The 24332-nt window shown below is 45.3% G+C and overlaps 3 protein-coding genes across 3 annotated transcripts; all 3 read left to right on the forward strand.

Annotated features, from left to right (window-relative positions):
• The first annotated feature begins 18256 nt into the window (after positions 1-18256).
• LOC134288218 (uncharacterized protein K02A2.6-like) lies at positions 18257-18619 on the forward strand. The gene has a single exon (XM_062852326.1). It carries the CDS (start codon positions 18257-18259, stop codon positions 18617-18619), a length of 363 nt encoding a protein of 120 aa, XP_062708310.1.
• An 844-nt stretch (positions 18620-19463) lies between these two features.
• On the forward strand, positions 19464-19988 carry LOC134288222 (uncharacterized protein K02A2.6-like). Its single transcript, XM_062852341.1, has one exon. The coding sequence runs from the start codon at positions 19464-19466 to the stop codon at positions 19986-19988; it is 525 nt and encodes a 174-aa protein (XP_062708325.1).
• Positions 19989-20246: 258 nt separating this feature from the next.
• On the forward strand, positions 20247-20846 carry LOC134288227 (uncharacterized protein K02A2.6-like). The gene has a single exon (XM_062852344.1). The coding sequence runs from the start codon at positions 20247-20249 to the stop codon at positions 20844-20846; it is 600 nt and encodes a 199-aa protein (XP_062708328.1).
• The last annotated feature ends 3486 nt before the right edge of the window (positions 20847-24332 follow it).

Here is a 24332-nt window from a genome sequence, read left to right on the forward strand (position 1 = left end):
TTAAACTTGACAGTTCGATAATTATTGCCTTAAGAAAACTGTCAAGTTTAAGTGTTGAACTGTCAAATTTAAGTAAAAATTAATTTTAATTCGTAAATTGACACAGACCCTAAGTGCTAAATGTTTGGGTTTTCAAAATCGGTTATTCCCAGCATTCCTTCTACTTAGTAACTGAGTTATTTTCCACTCTGAAAACGAGTATTCAACTAAGTTTTTGCTAACATACATTTTTGTTTTGCTATTGAGAGTGGCCATCGATATATAATAGATAAAATAATAGATAAAAACATGGTCTTTACATATGCGACCATGTATTTGCATCATCTCGGTGTCAAGGTCTCATGCAACGCACTCCTCCCCAAAGATTCGTGTTCTGTGATCCTTCAGAGACACCCGCTTCTCATCGGAATACCAATCACCGCAAATAAATCGCATCTCGTTGGACATCTGTCACTCTGTCTGCACGCAAAGCAGAGTCCCAGACAATCGATAAATAACCATCCACGCCACGTACCTACCCAAACCAATCCATCCACCCATCGCGCACAAGACCATTTTCGGTCCCGCGGCAGGCAACGTGCCGAACACCGTTATGCCACCCTTGCTCCCTCCCGCGAAATGAGATATTAAAATTTCTCCATCCGCCTACTTTGAGGGAGGTGGAAACATTACCGTGAATTATATTAAGTAGAAGTCGGATTGGCTTTTGGGCAGCGCACGCAGCTGCCGTTCGAATCAATATTTTTCGGGTTCATTATCCATTCATCATATTTGATCACCGTGGCCTACACGCACACACGACACGATCATCACGGATCGCGATCGCGACGAGCTTTCGCTCGACTTTTAGCAATCCATTCAGGATCGATTATTGGCCCCACAATATGTGATTTTGTTTGGATAGTATGTAAATACGGATTTTGCTCCTATCCCACAAGCGTGAGCAATCTCAAGGAAGACTAATTTAGTTTAAAAGAGAGTTATTGTTGTACAATGTGCTCAAACAACCCAGATTGGTTGAAATGCTCATTTAGTGCTGAAAAGATTTATCTTCTCACCTCTATCATTACAGCTGCTTTACATTGTCACTATGACGACGGCGGTAAACATGGCGCGCATCGCACGGCTAAATGCCTAAACGAACCGTTTATCACCCCGGGCAACGTGTTTCAGTTGATTAATGAGTGTCGTGTTTCAATTTTCCGAACACTCTGCCACCCCGTCCTCACCTGTTCGATAGTTATTATTCAAAAATACGTTTCCTTTCTGTTTTGATGAGCCAAAAGCCATGCTTACCAAGACGAGAAATTCACCACACGCATGTTGAAACACAGAAACGACGATGATGACACCAATGCATAAATCAATAAAAACTATCATTATAATTTGGTTTCCTTCTCTCTCTTCGTTCGTCGCTTGCTTTGCCAGCGCGATTTGCGTCAGCTTCCCCGCATACCATGCCAAAAGAAGACGAAGTCACACATGATCAGTCTTCGTCTTCGTTCGTCATTCACCTCTCCCGCATAACAAACTCAAGTGGGGTGATGCCCTTTCGAGTCGAGTCGAAGTAGGCGAGGAACCGCCTTTTTCTACTCCTTCCACTTGTTGAACGAGATCTTTTGCTCCACAGCGAGCACGCGCTCTCTCCTCCAGCCACTGCAGTGGCTGCATTGGTTGGGCATTCAAAGTGTGGTGAATTTCTAGCGGATTCCTCTCATTGGATGCTGTGAGCGATTTGGCATCGTATGGCCATTTGGCATTCCCCTACTTTTCTCTCTCGCGAATTGCTAGCGGTACGGTGGTGGTTGGTCGTCTCAACCGTTAACTCAACTGATTTTTCTTGTTCTCAACTTTTGCTTATTCAATGGTCCTGTTCTTCTTTTTCTTCTTCTTCTATTGTTGTCGAGGGACTTCAACCCGAAGGTCATTCATCCCTCTATGGTCCTGTTCAGTGAGACAGGTTAAGGTCACTTGAAGTTGGTGCATCCTACCCGTAAAAGCAGGATGTAGCAGCTTCGAACAACCCAACTAACAATCGCCAGCCGCAAACAAGCATGCATGCTGAATTGTTGCTTTATAATAGTAATTATAGATGAACTAAAATTATGCTGTACACTTTACTGTACAAATGCTATTACAATTGAAAAAGTAGGCAATGCTCAACTTTTCGTATTGGTATTAACAATGCTAATTTAAAACACTTTTCAAGCGTTTAATAAGATTTTTATTCGACTCGCAGTAACATTGTTTAACAAGACTTTTCTCTGCTTCTTGTTAAGTTCATGTAAAAATTAGCACATGTATCTGTATAATGTGCTTTTCACATGTCAAATAAGCGCTTTCGTTTAATCATACTTCGACTCAGAGTACATGATGCAAAACACACGTGCTTTTTACTGAACAACAGCTGAAATAATCTGTTGTTCAGTCGTTAACCATAATGTCTGTGCTAATTCACCACTGCTGAATAGGAGTCGAAGTCTGATCATTATTAAACCACGGGAAGTTTATGTTTTGATTTAAGCGCTGCAATTCATCATCTCTAGGATGGCGCAGATAGTAACAGCTTTACTACATAGTTGTAAAACGATTTAACAACAAACAGTTCAGCTAGTACACAACACTATGCTTTATAGTTTCTCCAAATTTGTGTGAACAGAACCCGAACAAAGGTTGTGCCTGAAAATTATCCACATGTTATTCAGCATCATGCTGAATCAATTCATCGTAAAGGTGCTGATAAAAGGAGTGGTTGTTAGTTGGGAAGTTCAATCTGTCTCAGTGAACAGAGTAAAAGGGATAAGCCAACACACAATGGGCAGAAACGGGCCCGTAATCGGACTTATTCAGAAGCCGCTGGTTTTGAAGCTGAACTGATGCATTTTCAATGGAAAATGGGGCGATAAATCGAATGCTGATGGTTTCATCCTGTGCAGACCTCGGGAAGAGGAACTTTTTTCCCCATTTTACCCTAAATCAGCCGTTTTCAACGGGTATACTTCCATAACTCTACACGCCGCAGATTTTTTTGTATATAAATTGACGAATATGGTATTATTATGTTTACAGAATAGACTTATGAAGAGTTTCTGCAGTGCTGAGCCTTATAAGTGACCCATTTTGCCCTATTTCACCCTATATTTATTGTTTTAATAAATATATGCCTGTAACTTCAATTCAATCGGATTTTATGTACATGAATGAAGAAATTTCATGCTATTTTATCTACAATACTGAATGACGATGGCATCATGGTATGCTCAGTCCAAGAAATGGCGTATTTCCCCATTTCACCCTATATCAGTAATATTGATGAATATAACGTCTATATCTTTAATTGCTGCAACAATTTAAGCCTATAATTGGACACTTAAGATGCAATCAGCTCTACAGTATTGAATGATGATGGGGTCTTGCTGTGACAAGTCTGAGTAATGGTCCACTTTACCTCATTTCACCCTATATAAGTTATATCGCAAACAGATCTTTATAATTAGGTTTGCTGCAGAATATTTTACTAACTAATCGATATTTTTTTATCATCTATTCTGAATTTAACTATAGTGATGGCATGCGGTGCTGAGTTCAAGTAATAGTCTATTTTACCCTTCTTCACCCTATATTTATAATTAAAATGAAAACATTCCCCTTAATCCGATTCTGATGTTTTTTTTTGTAAAGAGAAGTACAAAATTGATGTATTATCTTTACAGAATTGGAAGGTGAAAACATCGCTCAGATTCTGATACTTTTTATATAGTGTTGTCAGGATTATTGTCAGGTTTCCTTCGGAATTCCTGTTAGCATTCCCACGGATAAAAAGATAAAAGCATCCAGTTTGTACATTACCACAGACAAACAGACGTAACTCTTAGAGGGAATTCATCAAGGACTTTTGCCCGCTGTCTTTTTCATGAGTACACTAACACCTGTTGGTAGAACCGCGCGAGACACTGTCGGCCATGATGGATTTCGATTTGACGTTTGCTAACACGCACACTACTACACTAATCGCCTGTAATTTTCGTTTGCATCATTCAGCAACGTGTACACTGGCAAACGTCAAAGCGATTCAACACTAGCGCCTCTGGTGGAAGAAACGCGGAAATCAAATGAAATTTGAATTGACCGTTAAATGCATGTGCCAAGCCGTTTTGAAAAGTGTTACGTCTGTTTGTCTGTGACATTACCATTCAATAAAAAAACATCTGCATGGGATTTAGGGGGATATTTTCATTAAAATTTTAAATATAGAGTAAAGTAGGGTAAAATGTACTATTTCTTGCCCTATTAGCTCCCCATCACATCACTGCCATCCAATTCAGATATCATCAAATTGTCGATTGCTTTGTCGATTACTTTGTAAAAATTCTATAGAACTAATTTATAGAGGTCTGTTTGCGAAATAAATAAGATAAGGTGGAATGGGGTGAAATGGGCCATTACTAAGACATGTGACAGCATGGCTCCATCATTATTCAATGCTGTAGAGCTGATTACATATTACTTGTCCAATAATAAACTTAAATTATTGCAGTAATGGAAGCTATATACGTTATATACACTAGTATTACTAATATAGGGTGAAATGGGGTAATATACTCCATTAAGGCATAGCATGATGTCATTGCCATTCAATTTTAAAGATATAGTAACATTAAATTTCTTCATTCATGTACAAGAACAACTGAATGAACTGTAGTTACAGACATATGTTCATCAAAACAAAAAAATATAGGGTGAAATAGGGCAACATGGGTCACATATAAGGCTCAGCACTGCCTGAACTCTTCATCAGTCTATTCTGTAAACATAATAATATCAGGATTCTTTACAAAACCCTGGCAGCTATTCTGCAGAGCATTACGTCAACACTATATAAAAAGTATCAGAATCTGATTTAGAGCGACATTTTCACTAAAATTGTAAATTGAGGGTGGAATAGGGTAAAATGGGGCTCTTTTTAAACTCAGCACCGCATTCCATCACCACCTTCCAATTCTGTAAAGATAAAAACATCAATTTTGTACTTCACTTCGCGAAAAAACCATCAGAATCGGAATTAGGGGAATATTTTCATTTTAATTATAAATATAGGGTAAAGAAGGATAAAATAGACTATTTCTTCTTGAACTACGCCAGTGTGGCAGTCTTATCATAGACTTAAGTTGGTATATTTCGAAGCACTCTTTACATCCTTCAGGATAAGCAAGGGCCAAAAGACTACAAAAAATCGCCGCAGTTTGATGTGTCCCAAGATGAGGCTTCGTTCAGTTTTATATACTACCAGTTCTACCGGTGCTGGTCCATATCCCTTAAATGGCCATAACTCCGGAACGCCTTGACCGATCCGGATCATTTCATATAGCAAACAATGCGGTAAAAATCCGGTTCAATTCAAGCAATAATCCGGAAAATCGGCCAATGGGAAGTGCTTTAAAAGTGAGTGAACTTGTTTAGCTCACAGACACACATACACAAACACATACATACATAAGGGCAGCAGGGACAGGAGTCCAGGGGCTTGACGAACCCCCCTTCTGCGAGTCGGGTGGAAGCTTGGAAATCTTTCCTAAGCGAAAACCGTTCACACATCCGTGTGGATTACCACATTTGGCTCATCCTTTGGGAAGTGACCCGGCCTTCTGGTTTCCAGACAGCTCAAGCAGAGCATGCCTAGGATATGGCGGGGTTCCAACAGTGGGCTCTGTTGGTTCCCTATAAAAAGCCACACATCTGCAAGCAACTCCGTACAAGCGATCTGGTACCGCATCCAATGTGCCTTAGACCAAACACCCAAACTCTTATGCTGATCTGGCTCTGGACACGGACCCCATGAAGGAATGTGTTCAATCCTCGCTTGCCCTCCCTGTTTCATAGACAACCAAGTGATCACGAAAGCGACTGGATACAACGGATGGTGATAGCGGTGCGGAGGGGGGACCCAATAGAATGGAGACATAAAATTATACCGAAGTAGTTGGAGAGAACGCGGACGCGTTCAGAAGAAGTGGAATGATGGAAACAGCTTCGAGAACGAGTAGTAGCGCGATACGGAGCGAGCCCCAAGGAAGCCAACGGAAGCTGGCATTTCTTAATCAGCGAGTGCTCACATCGAACTCGAACAGCAGCACAGCTCAAGAGTCGAGCTTGTTTGAAGTGAGGAGTAAGGTGAACGAATTGTACGACTTTTTCAAAGACCAGCACAACGTTCATCTGAAGATCAAGCAACTAGTGACGAGCATCAAGTCTGCCGTTACAGTAGCGAAACGCGATCAGAAGGCGCTCAAACTGAGAGCGGAAACAGCCGAGAAGTCTCTGGCGGAAGCCACGGATCGAGCTACGGCTGAAAACATGGAGACGCCGAGGAGCCAACGGAGTACTCGCTCAGAGAAACGAGGCAGGGACCCGCCAGGAGAAGAGGAAGTTCCGAAGAAACTGAGAAGCGAACAGGAGCATGCCAGCAATTGGAGTGATGATGGATGGCTCACTGTGGAGAACCAGCAGGCGAAGAAGAAGCGAAAGGAGAAAGAAGAAAAGAAGAAGGAACAGAAGAAGAAAGAAACCCACCGGCCTCCTGCCTCCTAGGGCGATGCATTGATCGTCGAGGCGAAGGACAAGACGACTTACGCTGCTATTCTTAGGAAACTGCAGGACCCGGAGTTGACATCATTGACTTTCCGTCCTCGAAGTCCAATATTAGCGATGACCTCAAGGATGCCCTGATTAGACTTAGTAAGTCAATGATGGCGGCCAGGCAAGACCACGGGAAAATCTTGGCAACAGAGCCAGCGGCAGAATCCGTGAAGTTGAAGGTTCCGAAGTCTACCCAGACCTAGGCTTTCGCTTTCGTGGAAAGCTCCAAAAGTGCAGTGGAAGCTACTGCTTTTGAAAAGCATTCGCAGAAGCGTCTGAGGCCGTTGTCAGGTGTGGAGCTATCAGGTGGCGCCCGCAAGGCTTGGCGGTCTGCAGTAATACCGGTGAGTTGGGCCCCAGTCAGGCGTACCGGAACGAAGGGAACAGGGGGTTTCGACCATTGATAGGCCCTCAGCAACCAAAAGTTAGGGTGGGTGGTGGCAGGATGCCCCGGGACCATTGTTTAGTGGAAGAAGAGAAAGAAGGGAGTAAAGGGTGAGCAGGAGCGTTGGGGCACCAGGCCTTAGAAACGTTGAAGGGCAGGTACCAAGCGTGAGGAGGCCGACCAACTCGTCATCGAAATTGAACAGCTCAAGTACTCGGAAGTTCTGAATGGCGATGTGGAGATCGTGGATCTGGGAGCCGACGAGCGCTGTATTAGTACTCGTATGGGTGAAATGATCCTCGAACTCAAGGACGACAAGGAGTGCAAGGGCGCTGCCTACTGTTTTGTTATTTTAACCATCAAAACAGAGCTATTGGAATCCAATAAAATCACGTTATACTCAGAAAAATGAGCTCTATCGATTAGACTATAGAAAATAGTAACATTTTATTCACTAAACAACCCAATTCTCCAAAAATACCGCAAATACTAGGAAATTCAATGAAACCCACCTAAACCATCTTTGATACCCTGCAGAGACCACTCGGAAAAATCTTTGAAATTCCCTTCGTATCATTCGAAAACCATCTTAAACCTTCTTAAAACCCGATAAAAAGTGATCGCACCACCCAAACCCTTTTGAAACCCTTTTGAAGCCTCTTTGAAATTTGTTGGGACTTTCTGAAACGCCCATGTGATCCTTCTGAAACCACACATAAAAGCCCCTGAAACTCCTCGATTCTTGGAAATCCTTTTAAAATCAAAACTTAATGAATTCCTCATAAAAACCACCTGAAACATTTGCGGAAGACGTCTTAAAACTACCATTAACTCTGAAATCGTCTGAAACCTTCCTGATGTTCCTTAAAATCCACTGAAACCCTTTAAAATTTCCTTGAAAACCTCTTGAAAATCTCTGAGACCCCGCTGAAATCCTCATGCACGTAACTACAGCGCATTTGGCCCCTCGGCTCCGATGTCATGCACGCTGGCTGTAGTGCATAACAAGCGAGCACGACATTGGAACAGAGGGATCGAATACGCTATAGTTACGTGCATGTCGGGACTCTTCTAAAGCTCTCCTGAGACCCCCATCAAACCCTCCTAATACCCCCTGAAGTCGCCATGTAACTCTTCTACGACTCCTTGAAACCCCCCAAAATTACACCTGTAACCCTCCTGGAACCATCTTGAAGCCCTACTGATGTTCAGTGAAACGCCTCTGAAAAGCCAACACCCTTAAATCTGCTGAAACCTCCGCAAGACTCCTCTCAAATCTAAAACTATCGGAAACCCTTTCAACGCCAGCCTAACACTCTTTGGTACCGGTCCTGAAACTTCCCTTAAACATCCTGAACCCGTGCCCCCTGAAACCCCTCTGAATGCTGTCTAAAACTCTTCTGAAACCACTCTTAATCCTTGCTGAAGCCTCCTGAAATCCCCCCACGAATTCCCCCTGAAACCTTCTCTCAAACCCCCCTGAGGCGTCATTCTTCGTAAGGTTGCAAAGAAGTTTGAGAAGGACAAGTGGCTTGCACATGCAAAGAGGAGGAGGTCAAGGCTATCGGATGTAAGTAAAGCGGAGATGGTCAAAGGGATTTCAAGGGAGTTTCTAGGGGGGGGATCAGAGGCGTTTCCAGGCGTTACAGGGCGTTTCAGATGGCTTTTAGTGGGCTTCATATGCTCTCAGGTGAACTTCACGGCAGTTTCAGAGGCGTTCCAAAGCGTTTCAAAGCGTTTTAGAAGGTTTCAGAGGTAGTTTAGGAGACTTCAGAGGCTTTCTGGTTCGTTTCACACGAATTTCATTTGTGTTTCAGAGGTGTTTCAAGGCGTTTCAGGAGGTTTCAGAAACTCTCAAGTGAGTTTCTCGGAGGTTTCCTGGGGCGGCGTTTCAAATCGTTTCAAGGTGTTTCAAGGCGTTTTAGGCCGTTTCATGGCCTTCCAGAAGGTTTAGAAGGTTTAAGAGTGCCTTCATAGGGTCACACATGAATTTGACGGAGGTTTAATAGGGGTTTCAGAAGTATTTCAATGCGTTTCATGGCGTTTTAATGCGTTTCAGGACATTTCAGGAGATTTGAGGGGGGCTTAAGGGGACTCAGAGGCACGTAGGTAAATTTTACGGAGATTTCATGAGGGTTTCAGAGGCGTTTCAAAGCGTTTCAAGGCGTTTCAAGACGTTTCAGGTGGTTTCACAGGGGTCTTGGGGGCTTCAGAGAATCTCAGGTAAATTACACGGTGGTTTTATAGGAATTTCAGGGCGTTTTAATGCGTTTCAAAGCGTTTAAGGAAGTTTCACAGGGCTTTTAGGGGGCTTCAGAGGCTCTCAGGTGAATTTCACAGAGGTTTTATAGGGGTTTAGGTTTCAAAGCGGGGTAATAGGGGTTATAGGGGTTGCGTTTCAAAGCGTTTCAGGCGTTTCAGGGCGTTAGAGGGAGGTTTTACGGAGGTTTTAAAGGGGTTTCTGAGGCGTTTCAAAGCATTTCAACGCGTTACAAGGCATTTCAAAGCGTTTTAATGCGTTTCAGGGCGTTTCAGGAAGTTTACTGGGCCGCAGAGGCTCTCAGACGAATTTCACGGAGTTTTTATAGGGATTTCAGAGGCGTTTCAAAGCGTTTTAAGGCATTTCAATGCGTTTCAGGAGGTTTCACAGAGGTTTTAGGAGGCTTCAGAGGCTCTCAAGTGAATTTCACGGAGGTTCTAAAGGGGTTTAGAAGCATTTCAAAGCGTTTCAAGGCGTTCAGGGCGTTTTAATGCGTTTCAGGGCGTTTCAGGGGTTTAGGAGGCTTCATAGGCTCTCATGTGAATTTTACAGAGGTTTTATAGGGGTTTAAGATGCGTTTCAAAGAGTTTCAAGGCGTTGCAGGGCGTTTGAGAACATTTTAGAAGGTTTCACAGAGGTTTTAGGGGAAGATCTCAGAGGATTTTTGAGTGCAATCCTCTTGCCCCTAGCTTTTATTTTGAGGATTTATGCGTTTACACCCAATCCTCCATTTAGCTAACGAGTCAGGACTGCCTAAATAGAACTTTTACCTAAATGGATTCAGTTCACTACCTAAATGGATCTCAAGATTGCAAAGAAGTTTGAGAAGGGTAAGTGGCTTGCTGATGCAAAGGGGAGGAGGTCAAGGCTGTCAGATGTAAAAGGAGGGATGGTCAGAGGGATTGTAAGGGAGTTTTTAAAGGGGGGGGGGGGTTGTTATCAGGACTGTTTGGAGGACTTCATGTGCTTTCAGGTGAACTTCACGGGAGTTTCAGAGGCGTTCCAAAGCGTTTCAAGGCGCCCTGAAAGGTGTTTCAGGAGGTTTCACAGGAATATTAGGGGGCTTCAGAGGCTTTCTGGTGTGTTTCATATGGATTTCATTTGTGTTTCAGAGGTGTTTCAAGGCGTTTCAGAAGGTTTCAGAGAGGTTTTGTGGGGTTTGAGAAACACTCAAGTGAGTTTCACGGAGGTTTCATGGGGGTTTCAGATGCGTTCCAAATCGTTCCAATGTGTTTCAAGGCGTTTCAAGGCGTTTCAGGAGGTTTAGGAGGTTTAAGGATGTCTTCAGAGGGTCGCAAATGAACTTGACGGAGGTTTAATAGGGGTTTTAGAGGCGTTTCAAAGCGTTTCAAGGCATTTCAATGCGTTTTAATGCGTTTCAGGACATTTCAGGAGATTTGAGGGGGGCTTAAGGGGACTCAGAGGCTCGAAGGTGAATTTCACGGAGGTTTCATGGGGATTTCAGAGGCGTTTCAATGAATTTCAGGGCATTTCAGAAGGTTTCCGATGAATTTCAGGGGTCTTAAGAGACCCGCAGGTGAATTTTACAATGGTTTCAGAGGCGTTTCAAAGCATTTCAAGGCGTTTCAGGAGGTTTCACAGGGGTCTTGGGTGCTTCAAAGATCTCAGGTAAATTTCACGGAGGTTTTATAGGAGTTTCAGAGGCGTTTCAGAGCGTTTCAGGGTGTTTAAGAAAGTTTCACAGGGCTTTTAGGGGGCTTCAGAGGAACTTAAGTGAATTTCACAGAGGTTTTCTAGGGGTTTAGGATGCGTTTCAAAGCGTTTCAAGACGTTTCAGAGCGTTTGAGGGAGGTTTCACGGAGGTTTTAATGGGGGTTTTGAGGCGTTTCAAAGCGTTTCAAGACATTTTAGGGCGTTTTAATGCGTTTCAGGGCGTTTCAGGAAGTTTACTGGGCCGCAGAGGCTCTCAGGTGAATTTCACGGAGGTTTAACAAGGATTTCAGAGGCGTTTCAAAGCGTTTCAAGGCATTTCAATAAGTTTTAGGCGTTTCAGAAGGTTTCACAGAGGTTTTAGGAGGCTTCAGTTTCTCTCAGGTGAATTTCACGGAGGTTTCAAAGGGGTTTTAGAAGCATTTCAAAGCGTTTCAAGGCGTATCAGGGCGTTTTAGTGCGTTTCTGGGGGCTTAGGAGGCTTCAGAGGCTCTCAGGTGAATTTCACAGAGGTTTTATAGGGGTTTACGATGCGTTTCAAAGCGTTTCAAGGCGTTTCAGGGCGTTTAAAGGCATTTTAGGAAGATTCACAGAGGTTTTAGGGGAAGATCTCACGGAGTGTAATCCTCTTGCCCCTAGCTTTTATCTTGAGGATTAATGCGTTTACACCCAATCCTCCATTCAGGTAACGAGTCAGGACTGCCTAAATATAATTGTTATCTAAATGGATTCATTATCTAAATGGATCTCAAAGTTGCCGGAGGTTTAATAGGGGTTTCGGGGGCCTTCAAAGCGTTTCAAGGCGTTTCATGGCGTTTTAATGCGTTTCAGGGCGTTTCAGGAGGTTTGAGGGGGCTTAAGGGGGATTAAGATGCTCGCTGGTGACTTTCAAGGAGGTTTCATAGGAGTTTCAGGGGCGTTTTAAAGCATTTCAGTGCGTTTAAGGGCATTTCTGAAGGTTTCCGATGAATTTGAGGCGCATAAGAAGCTCGCAGGAGAATTTCACGGAGGTTTCATGAGGGTTTCAGAGGCGTTTCAGATGCGTTTCAGAGGCGTTTCAATGCGTTTCAGGAGGTTTCACAGGGGTTTTAGGTTTCAGAGGAACTCAGGTTAATTTCACGGAGGTTTTATAGGGATTTCAGAGGCGATTAAAGCATTTCAAGGGGCATTTCAAGCATTTCACAGAGGTTTTAGGAGGCTTCGGAGGCTTTCAGGTGAATTTCACGGAAGTTTTAAAACCCCTAGAGGTATTTCAAAGCGTTTCAAGGCGGTTCAGGGCGTTTCAGATGGTTTAGGGGGCTTCAGAGGCTCTCAGGTGAATTTACAGAGGTTTTATAGGGGTTCAAGAGGCGTTTCAAAGCGTTTCAATGCGTTTCAAAGAGTTTCAAGGCGTTTCAGAAGATTTTACAGGGGTTTTAGGGGGCTTCAGAGGCTCTCAGGTGAGTTTTACGCAGGTTTCAAGGGGGTTTAGAGGCGTTTCAAAGTATTTCTAGTGTTTCAGGGCGTTCCGATGCGTTTCAGGGCGTTTCAGGAGGTTTAGGGGGCTTTAAGGAAGCTTCAGAGGCTCGCAGGTGAATATTACGGAGGTTCTATAGGGATTTTAGAGGCGTTTAAGAGCGTTTCAGAGCGTTTCAAGGCGTTTTAATGCGTTTCAGGAGACTTCACAGGGGTTTTAGGGGGCTTCAGCAGAGGCTCTCAGGTGAATTTCATGGAGGTGAATTTGTATGAGTTTTAGAGGCGTTTCAAAGTGTTTCAAGACGTTTCAAGACGTTTTAAGAGTTTTCAATGCATTGCAGGGCGTCCCTGGAGATTTAAGGAGGGTGTTGCCGCGAGTTGGCAAGTGTTTGAGTGAAACTGGCAACACTGCCTTAGAGATAAGTGTTATCTGAACAATCGAATAACCTACAAAGATCTAGCAGTAGTGTTGGATAGGTTGTGTCTCTAGTAGAATCGTTGTGAAACTGTCAAGTAAGGTATTTATTGTTATGTTTAAGGTGAAGATATGACGAAGCCACAGCTCAAATTTTCAAGAGCACAAATCTAAAGAACCGAACGTCGGATTGCGCTGAAAAGTTGACCGATTGGTTACCCGCTGGTGGAGACCAATCGATCAACTTTTCAGAGCAATACGACATTTGGTTCTTCAGATTTGTGCTCTTGAAAATTTGAGCTGTGGCTTCGTCATATATTCACCTTAAGTGCATATTATATTATTGTTCAAACATACTACAGCATTGAAACTGATGTGAAGTACACACTGTTATCGATATGTGTTTCGTCGAACTAGAGACAGCGTTCCCCGACAGAGGGTTTTAGGGGGCTTCAGAGGCTCGCGGGTTTCATTGGGGTTTCACAGGCGTTCAAAGCATTTCAAAGCGTTTCAAGAGGGTTAAGGGAGCCTCATAGGATCATGAGGTTTCATGGGGGTTATTGAGGCGTTTCAAAGCGCTTCAAGGCGTTTCAGGAGGTTTCAGAGGCTCTCAGGTAAATTTCATGGGGATTCTAGAGGCGTTTTAAAGCGTTTCAAGGCATCTCAATGGTCTTCAGAGCGGTTTCAGGGGAATGCAGAAGCCCATCTAACTTTTCCTCTATTGCGTAAATCTCTTAGAGACCTCCAAATACGTTAGTAGACCCGATGACCTATACTCAAGAAAGTTCTTGGAGAATAAACTCACCACCTGATAGCCCATAGCTACATGAGGCTGTGTGAGCATAAATTTGATTCATAATGCTCCAATACATCACTGTTTACACTTGTAGATCAGATGGCCTTAACTTCAGGGAGTTCTCGGATACTCCTATACAATTAAAGAACCCACCACTGGATAGAACATACATGCCTGGGGTTGTGTGAGTATAAACCTCATTCTTAATACTCTTAGATACAACTAGTAGCCCACGTAGATTCGATGACCTATACTCAAGGGAGTTCTTGGAGAACCTTAAAGAATCATTGGTAGATTCGATGACCTATATGCAATGCAAGGAAGGTTTTGGACATCCTCTAACTGTCAATGAACTTATCACTTGATAGCATATAGCTACATGAGGCTGTATAAGCATACATTTGATTCATAGTGCTCCAATAGATCACTGTTACGCTTGTAGATCAGAGGGCCTTAACTCCAAGGAGATCTCGGATACCCTTTAACTTTTAACCCTTAAACACTCCGTAAACGTCCCTTAACTCTTAATACTGCTTTTTTCCTGTAAACTAACTTTATCTGTAATCTTGAGTACTCCAACTGCTCTCAACGCAATCAAATTCCATTTAGGTAACATTACCTAAATGGAGGAAATGGATGAGGACCATGGAACTCTTACCGGAAGCCAAGTGAATTTTCTCGCCTGAATCGGACAAGCATCGAGCCCTATGCTCAATCAAGCTCAAAATATTGGTAATATTCTACCGTCCAAAACAATGTGCCACCGCGCCCAGCGCAATGATCGCAGCAATCGCATCCCAATCGCATGCTGATCAGTTGTTTCGCAGAAATTGCAGCCCACTTCGATCATCAAAGCAACCGTTGTTGTTGGTAGGTTGGTTGGTCGGAATCTTTTCGCGATGGTGCATCCAAGATTGTAGCGCGTTCGCGACCGCAAAACCCAAGTCATAAAACCGACCAACATCAACGAACGGACGGGGACCAAGATGGCGAACGCCAATATATGATCATGATGGGCATACCTGCTAGATTTAATCATCGCCTTGTAGAGGTTGGTTGAAAGGGAACGTACTCGCAAAGCATACCCACCACACGGACGAACAACGGCCGGAGGAGATGTTTTGTAATCGCTGAGCCGGGCTAATCAGTGCAATCCGTGCGCGGCTGGCTGCATGCAGCTCACTTCACTTTCAAAACTGCAGCACCGCACCACCGACCGATCGGTATGGTCTTGGTCGTCTCTCTGGTGCGGGGTATGGAAGTCGTCTTCCAAAGTGCATCTAATAAGTTTCAGAGCTGAGACGCGCCCAGCTGAGCTGCGATGTTTGTGATTATGACGCGTGTTTGATGGCCACGGATGAGAGACCCGCGCGCATGCAGTTTTCCTCAATCGATACATGACTGCACTAAAAGTACCTACTACTAGAAAAAAAAATGCATATGTACCTCTGGCAGCTTCTTATTACAGGCGCGGTGCTTCAAATTTCGATGTGATCGTAAAATACTAAAAACCATACACCATTTATCTAGAGAGTTTGTCAATAGATCTCCTGTGGCGCTGTAGTCGCTTTGCATTTTAAATTGTATTTAAAACCTAAACTGTAATACTTGGGATCTCCCGGCACGCTTCCTTCTCCTCTTTTTCTTTCTTGACAGCCACCGAATACGTTTCCAGGATTTCTCACAACATTTCCTCTTCCGCTTCCTTTTCTTGATCTTGAGGAACTTCTCGTCGACTCCTATCGTGCCGATTTTTTTTCAATTGGCTTCCAGAATCTTCTTGGTTTGTAATTACTGGGCCCACAACCTTTTAACAGAGTAAAAACTTGAGACAACTTAACTGATTGGTAGTTGACAAAGGTATGATCTAATTTATTTTCTTTTGCAGCAGGCCTCGCCTGATATTAATAATAGTAGTAGGCCTTGATTCTAGAATAGAAACAAATTGTCATTAGTTTGCCAACCATCAACAAAGTCAGAAGTAATAAACTCTAGCTCCTAGCGACCTGTTGTATTCCCTTGGTTACGTCCTTGGTTACGGCTATAACAGCTGGCGACGAAAAGGAAAAGTTTGAAGCAACTCGAAAACATCAAGAAAATGCCCGACGCGGGTCTGAAGAACGTCATCCTGCAGCTCACCAATCTCATCGCGTGACAGCAGCACCAGATTGAAGCGCAGCAGCAGCAAATCGAAAATCTGGGAATCCGTGGCTCCGGCAACGAGAAGGTCACCGAGTCTTTGGCAAGCGGAATTCAAGATTTCCAGTACGATCCGGACGGCGGAGTTTTCTTTGATGGCTGGTACGCGAGGTACGAGGACGTCATTGTAGTAGCCAGAGGTGTCAGCTTATGAATTGTTTTTTTTTTGAAAGTTTGGACAATTTGAAAGTCATATCATACCGTGTGCGATTATCTTTATTTTAGCGTGCACGAATGAATGCTTGTGAACGTGCTCTCAAGACGCTAACGCTAACTTGACACCTTGCGTGCGAGATGTACCAGAAACGTCAATCATGCGTAATAAGGTGGCCCACACTTATATGAAAAACAAAAATTTCGAAAAATACCAAGTCTTACCTCCTAAATCAGTTGTTTTGGACTCCCAGAAGTTACGTTCAAAATTTGAGCAAAATCGGTTGAGCCTAAAGGGGCGCTCAAAACGCTTGAAGTTTGTATGGGAAAACTTGGCCAAATGTATGCAGAAATTTTAAGTTTTCGAATTTTGCCGCTAGGTGGCGCTGTAAGCGTTCAATAATCAAACCCATTGGTATTATTGTAGGTGACTATATGCCAAACAACTTTGTCCAAGACCGCAAAGTGATCCAACGTCTGTGAAAAAAGTTATACCCTAGGAAAAGTGAGGATAAACTTTATTGTTATTTTTCCAATACATGTAAAGGAATAATATCAATAATGAAATCTCAATACTGTTCCTCACTTTGCCTAGGGTATAACTTTTTTCACAGCCGTCGGATCACTTTGCGGTCTTCGACAAAGTTCTCTGGCATATAGTCACCTACAGTAATACCAAAGGGTTTGATTATTGAACGCTTACAGCGCCACCTAGCGGCAAAATTCGAAAACTTAAAATTTCTGCATACATTTGGCCAAGTTTTCCCATACAAACTTCAAGCGTTTTGAGCGCCCCTTTAGGCTCAACCGATTTTGCTCAAATTTTGAACGTAGCTTCTGGGAGTCCAAAACAACTGATTTAGGAGGTAAGACTTGGTATTTTTCGAAATTTTTGTTTTTCATATAAGTGTGGGCCACCCTAATGCGTAAGCATGTGCTGGACGGAAATTTAGATGGACTTCAATTTAGTGAACAATTTTGTGGCAGATGGACGTATCGTCAGTTGAGTGCGGGAAAACAAATCGGCTGATGGCAGACCAGCCGAAAAGCTCGGATACTACAGTCATCACGAAGGGCGGCCAATCCCTGGACGACGCTGCCCGTGTGAGGTTGCTTCTACGCAAGCTAAGCACACCTTTGCGCGAAAAGTACGTGAATACCATTCTTCCCAACCACCTCCAGGACTTCGCCCTGGACGAGACCGTCACGAAGCTGAAGAAACTGTTCGGTCGGTAGAAATCGATCTTTCATTCCCGTTACCAATGCCTGCAGTACGCAAAATGTGACGCGGATGACTTCACCTCGTAGGCTGCCATGGTGAACAAACACTGTGAAGCGTTTCATCTCTCCAAGCTCACCCCAGATCAATTCAAGGCGCTCCGTTTCGTCTGTGGACTCCAATCGCCACGGGATGCGGACATCCGCACAAGATTGATCTCGAAGCTGGAAGCCAACGAATAAGGAGAAGCGGCCAACAAGGTTACCCTGGAGAACCTCGTGGAAGAATGCCATCGCTTGGCCAACCTCAAGCCAGGACACACTGATGGTGGAGAACAAAGAAGCACGCAACGTCAACATTGTCTCCCGCAAGCCGAAGAATCCTGTGAAAAATTCGAAAAAACCAAAAACGCCTTGCTGGAAGTGTGGTAACCAGCACTACGTATGCGAGTGTCCATTCGCTTCGCACACCTGTTCCAGATGCAAGCAGCAAGACAAGGACACAAGGAGGGGTACTGTTCAAGCAACAAGCCTACACCCTCGAAGCCATTCAAACAGACGAAATCCAGAGAGAACGTGAAGACGAGGAGTATCCACACCGTTCGGAACGTCGGAAGCAAGCGGAAATTCATCTCGGTCGAGCTCAACGGTACAACAGTCAAGCTCCAGCATGACTCGGCGTCCCTTATCACCATTATCTCCGAAGATACTTGGAACACCATCGGACAGCCACCCACTCAACCGACGAAGGAATCTGCAGTAGCAGCTTCTGGTGGAAACCTCAACCTTCCGCCGAGTTCCAAACCGAGATCACCATCTGGAACGTGACCAAAACCGGTCGCATCTTCATCTCGGATAACGCTGAACTCAACGTTCTTGGAATCGAGACTACGGATCTATTCAATCTGTGGTCTCTGCCGATCAGCAGCTTGGTCAACGTCGTACACCAACGACCTGACCAACAACCCCATGAATACGTGAATCAACTCAAGCAACACTTCCTGGAGGTTTTCTGAATCACGCTGGGTAGGTGCACTAAAGCGCAAGTGAAGCTGTACCTGAAGCCTGATGCACGTCCTTCCTATTGCCCGAAGTGACCCAAGGTTGATGAAGATCTTGAACAGGCTCCAGAACAACGGTATCATTTCTCCGGTTCGATTCTCGGACTGGGTAGCTCCAACAGTCGTCGTACGCAAAGCGGACAACGTTTCGGTCCGTGTGTGTGGTGATTATTCGACGGACTTGAACGACGCGATGGAATGTGACCGCCACCCACTGCCGCATCCTGCCGACCTCTTTGCGGAACTGGCTGGAGCACGTTGCTTCACACACCTCGACTTGTCTGACGCTTACCTGCAGGTTGAGGTCGAGGAGGAATCGCGGAAGCTACTCACGGTCAACACCCACCGTGGCCTATTCCAGTACAACTGATTACCCCCTGGAGTCAAGTCGGTACCCGGCGCTTTCCAGCACATCATCGACAGCATGGTGGCCGGCATCCCTGGAGTCAAGCCGTATCTGAACGACATCCTTATCGCTGGTCGTACCAAGCAGGAACACGACCGCAATCTCTACACCGTTCTCAACCGTATACGTGAGTATGGTTTCCACTTACGTCTCGAAAAGTGTCGTTTCGCACTCTCCCAGATCGAGTTCCTCGGACTTATCGTGGACAAAGGTAGCATCCGTCCGGACCCTTCCAAAACCGATGCGATTTCGAAGATGCAACCTCCGAAGGACGTTCAGCAGCTCCGTTCGTACCTACTATGGTCGATTCGTGAAGTAGATGAAGAAACTTCGGGCCACCCTGGACAACTTGCTCAAGAAAGATGCCCGCTGGAAATGGACCGACGAATGCCAACAATCCTTCGAGCAGTTCATGGTCATTCTACTCTCCGATCTGCTGCTCACCCACTATGACCAATCCAAGGAGATCATCGTCGCAGCAGATGCATCGAAGTACGGCCTTGGCGCAGTCATCATGCATCGGTTCCCGACCGGTGAAGTGAAGGCAATCGCTCATGCCTCTCGCTCACTGACCCCGGCAGAGATGAACTACGAACAAGTGGAGAAGGAAGCATTGGCCCTGATTTTCTCTGTCACTGGCTTCCATAAGATGCTGTACGGACGCAACTTTCTCCTGCAGACCGATATCCAACCGCTCCTCAAGGTTTTCGGTTCCAAAAAGGGATTCCTGTTTACACCGCGAACCGATTGCAGCGTTGGGCCTTGACACTCCTGCTTTATGATTTCTTTCGACATCAAGCACGTTTCAATGACAAACTTCGGCTATGCTGATTTCCTCTCGCGACTGATGTCAACGCATCGAAGGCTGGATGAAGATTACGTGATAGCCGCCGTATACGTCGAATCCGAAGCGAAAGCGATACTCGAAGACACCATCAGCAACCTCCCAGTCACGCGCCAGATGATTGTGGCTGAAACACGAAAGGACCCAGTTCTCCAGCAAGTGGTGAACTTCCTCAAGGAGAGCTGGCCGGCTCAACCGAAGCAAATCGCAGATCCAGATCCAGATGTCAAGAAGTACTTCTCAAGACGAGATGGACTTCAAGTTGTCGACGACTGCATCATGTTCGGCGATCGAACCGTCGTTCCCCTCAAGTTTCGCAAGTGGATTGTTCGACAATTGCATCGTGGACACCCACGAATGGACCGGATGAAGTCTCTGGTCCGAAGCTACATCTACTGGCCGAATGTGGATGACGACGTGACGCAGTTCGTTCGAGAGTGCACAGTGTGCGCTCAAGCAGCAAAGTCTACAAAGCCAAAGCAAGCCTGAAGTCGTGGCCTCTTGCAGTCAAGCCATGGCAACGTGTTCACATTGATTTCTCTGGCCCAATTGATGGATATTACTATTTCGTCATCGTGGATGCCTACTCGAAGTGGCCCGAAATTTTTCACACCCGTTCCATCACCACAACTGCAACCCTGGATCTGCTTCGTGAGACGTTTTCCCGTTTCGGCAACCCGGACACTCTGGTCTCGGACAACGGCACGCAATTCACCAGCGTGCAGTTTCAGCAGTATTGCCGTGAAAATGATATCACACATCTCCGGACTGCTCCCTACCATCCGCAGTCCAACGATCAAAGCGGAACGATTCGTTGACTCCCTCATGCGCGGTCTCAAGAAGCTGAGCAAGGCAGAAGGCTCACCCACATTGGAGCACCTGCAGACATTCCTTTCGGTGTATCGCTCTGCTGCAAATCGAAACACACCGCAATCGACGTCTCCTGCAGAAGCGTTCCTCGGAAGACCAGTACGCACCACTTTGGACCTCTTGAAGAAGCCTGCTCCTGAAGCCCCAGGTGCCAAGAACCTCAAGCAGAATGAGCAGTTCAATCGCCGGCATGGAGCAAACAAGCGCGACTTTGAAGAAGATGACCTGGTGTGCGTTGAACAACATTTCCGGAATACCAAGTCATGGATGCCAGGTCGAGTCATCGAACGGAAAGGTTCTGTTCATTGCATTGTGTCACTGGAAAACAACGGAACACCGAAGCTGGTTAGAGCGCATGTCAATCAAATGCGCTCTCGCTACGATACCGTCGTTCCAGAACCAACGACGCAGCACTGTGGGAAGTCTTGCCCGATGAAGTACACATTCCAATCGCTGCAACGGTACCGGCTGATGTAGAAGAACAGAAAACGTCACATTTCTTGATAGCCACACTTTTTGCCAATCCTTCACGAGCAATCCGCAGAATAGTATCCGGATCACGGTGTCCTAGCTTGCGATGCCAAGAATGGATGCAGTCTTTCGTGTGGTGCACAGCCTTCATGCTTCGCTCTGTGCTAGTCTCCAGTTGATACAGTCCACCTTTTTCTTCGCAACTGCTGCTATCACGCCTCCGCATCGAATCACGGAACCTCGGGTTTTCTCAAACGTAACTTCGGTTCCCTTGTTGACGAGGCTCCCAACGGATATCAAATTGGATTCCAAATTCGGTACGTAATCTTGTACGTAGTAGACATCGCTGAGGATGATCTCTTGTTGATCTCCGTTCTCATCGTAACAGAACAAGTGACCGGAACCGACACCCTTGACATCTGTCTCGTTGCCGTCAGCCAGAGTAATTGTCACGCCCATCGTTTGCTTCATTTCATCGAAGAATGTTCGGTCGCAACACATATGCGAGGTGGCACCGGAATCGACTATCCAGGTCTTCAATAGCTTCCGGTTCTGGGAAACCTTCTCGCGCTTAAGCTCCAAGATCATTTCGCCCGTACGAGTACGTCTGATACTGCGTACGTCAGCTCCAAGACCCTCAAGCTTGGCGTCGCACCTCATCGCCTTCAAGACGTCCGAGTATTTCGACTGTTCAGTCTTGATGACGAGCGCGTCACCTTTCTCGCGCTTGGCACGTACCTTCCTGCGCCTTGGCTTGGCGTCCTGCTCTTCTACCGACGGATTCTTCCTCTTCTTCTTCTTCCGCTCTACCTTTGTCCAAGGAGGGTCCTCTCCTTGGATCGCCCTGCTCTGTGGCTGCTGAGGGCCCACCAATGGTTGCAACCCCTTGTTCCCATCGTTCCGGGATGGGCCAGCCTTTTCAGGCCCACCCTTCCCAGGTTTCCGGGAACCCTGGCTGGGATCCGACTTTCCGGCATTATTACCGACTTTCGGGGTTATTATACGCCTGGCCTTGCGGGCGCCGCCAGACAGCTCCTCACCTGACGGCTGCCTCGCCCGCTTCTGCGAATGCTTGTCACGTTTGTCGCGAGCAGTCGCTTCCGCCTGTTTCGGACTTCCTGCGAAGGAGAGGGCCTCCATTTGGGTAAACTTCGGCACTTTCTCATTTGCAGGCTCCGCAGCTGCAGCAGTTAGCAACGAGAGTACCGCGTGCTCCTGTTTGGCCTCGTCGATCGACACCCTAAGTCGAAGCAAGGCCATTTTCAGGTCCTTGCTTATGTTCGACTTGGTGGACGCAAAGTCGGTGATTTTGCCAAGCTGCTGCTCAGCCACCTCTATTGCGGACCGTCCTTTGGAGTCTCGGTTGACGGCCCTCAACAACCACGCTCCATCCATAACCTCCACCGGCTGGCTTGCCGGGAAGTGGACTGGAGCCCTGGCACGTACTTGACGTCCCACATGGTGATCCGCACCGTCTTGTTGTCGGCATCGACGCCCATCAGCACTCAGCTTCCTTCACCTTGGATTTCTACCTTCTTGCCGTCCGGTACTGTGATCCAGCCGCCGGGAAATTCCCGCAGCTTCTCGAAAATCGACAATGGGAGGCTCATCATGGGTTCAAAGATATCCCTCTATTTGATGCCCTGCTAGACTTCCTGAATAAGCATTGCGCGTATCTGAAGTCTACTTCAACACGGAGTGGATTCGAGAAAAAACGTCAGTGCAAGAGCTCAGCTGTTCACACTCTAGTTCCATCAGCTACCAACAGTTGTCAGATCTGCAAAAGTGGACAGCATAGCGTTGAACAGTGTCGTTAGTTCAGCAAGATGCAAGTGATAGACAGAAAACTGTCGACTCGAAGGCTTGGACTCTGTTTGAATTGCCTGTCGTCCGGACACTTCGGGGTAGATTGTTCCAGACGAATGTATTTTAAATGACGTCAACGTCATCATCACCTGTTGTATCCGTATTCCCCACAATTGTCGTGTGCTGCTGGATAACGGTTCGCAGATATGTATGATCACTAAGAATCTGTCTCAGTGGTTGAACTTTAAGCAATTCCATGAAAACTAACCGGGCGCTGAATGGTGTTAGTGGTGCTACAACGGTGTCCAAACAGTCAGTGTTGACGAAGATCCTGTCACGTTGCTCGTCATTCGAAACTCCGAAAATTCAAAGAGAAACTCTACGTGCTGCTTCGGACAACTTTGAACCTGCCTTAGCAGAGCTTCCTTGGGTGCTGGCTCCCGACATCTGTTACGCTGATCATGGATTCCATCAGTCCAGTTCCGTAGATGGGTAACTCTCGCTGAGACCGTCCCACTATTTACACCATGTCTTCAAAAATGTTTGAGGTGGCGATTTTCTGAAAGTCCTCCCCAAAAAAGTAAGGAAAATGCATTTGGTTAATCACATTGGTGGACCCCCCGTTAGTTAGAGCCACAAGCATTTTGGCGGACCCCTCGATTGTTGTCAATTGTTGGCTCATTTAAACCGTTATAACTCGAAAGTTTCGCCAGAAACCACTTAAAAACTATAGGTTGTTGGAAAGAGAAAAGATAGAGGTACTCTTTGCAGTTATAAAAAGTTTGGTCGGCCATATTGGTTTCGGCCGCCATCTTGAATTTATCTACAAAAACATTTTTTTCACCATGTTGGCAACCACCGATTTTAAAATTTCTTGCGTCAATCGAAAGCTGGGACATTTTTACACAACATATCGAAAATTTAGAAATGTATCTTTTTCCTATCAAAAGTTATCTGCACTTTTGTAAATCATAACACGTTTTCTCCATACATTTCCATGCGCACCGGCAATGACACGCAACGGCATCAAAGTTGGCGCCTGCTTATATACACAAACGCACCTGCAGCAAAATTAGGGCAAATCGGAGGTTCGTTCTCATTTTTAACTGTTTCTCAACGATGCGGACATTGATTTTTAAACTTTTTTGGTGTTTTGAAAAGCTGAAACTTTCAACTTTTCATTAGTGGATTCAGATTTAAAATAAATGTTCGTAAACAATGTGAAATAACGCTGCATTTATGTAAACAATCGGCACCTGGCCCAGTGCGCAAAAGTGGCATGATTCACAAAAGTGCAGATAACTTTTGATAGGAAAAAGATACATCTCTAAATTTTTGATATGTTGTGTAAAAATGTCCCCTCTTTCGATTGACGCAAAAAATTTGAAAATCGGTGGTTGCCAACATGGTGAAAAAACAGTTTGGGTATAAAAATCCAAGATGGTGGCCAAAATCAATATGGCCGAACCAACTTTTTATAACTGTTAATATTAGCCCTATCTTCTCTCTTTTCAACAACCTATAGTTTTTAGGTGGTTTCTGGCGAAACTTTCAAGTTATAACGGTTTAAATGAACCAACAATTGACAAAAATCGAGGGGTCCGCCAAAATGCTTGTGGCTCTAACTAACGGGGGGTCCACCAATTTGATTAACCAAATGCATTTTCCTTACTTTTTTGGGGAGGA

The sequence above is a fragment of the Aedes albopictus genome, chromosome 1, assembly GCF_035046485.1.
Source record: "Aedes albopictus strain Foshan chromosome 1, AalbF5, whole genome shotgun sequence".
NCBI classification, from domain to species: domain Eukaryota; kingdom Metazoa; phylum Arthropoda; class Insecta; order Diptera; family Culicidae; genus Aedes; species Aedes albopictus.

Excerpts from the sequence above, each read along its gene's own strand:
- LOC134288227 (XM_062852344.1), top strand. The coding sequence starts at position 20,247 with ATGATATCACACATCTCCGGACTGCTCCCTACCATCCGCAGTCCAACG.
- LOC134288222 (XM_062852341.1), top strand. The coding sequence starts at position 19,464 with ATGACAAACTTCGGCTATGCTGATTTCCTCTCGCGACTGATGTCAACG.
- LOC134288218 (XM_062852326.1), top strand. The coding sequence starts at position 18,257 with ATGCACGTCCTTCCTATTGCCCGAAGTGACCCAAGGTTGATGAAGATC.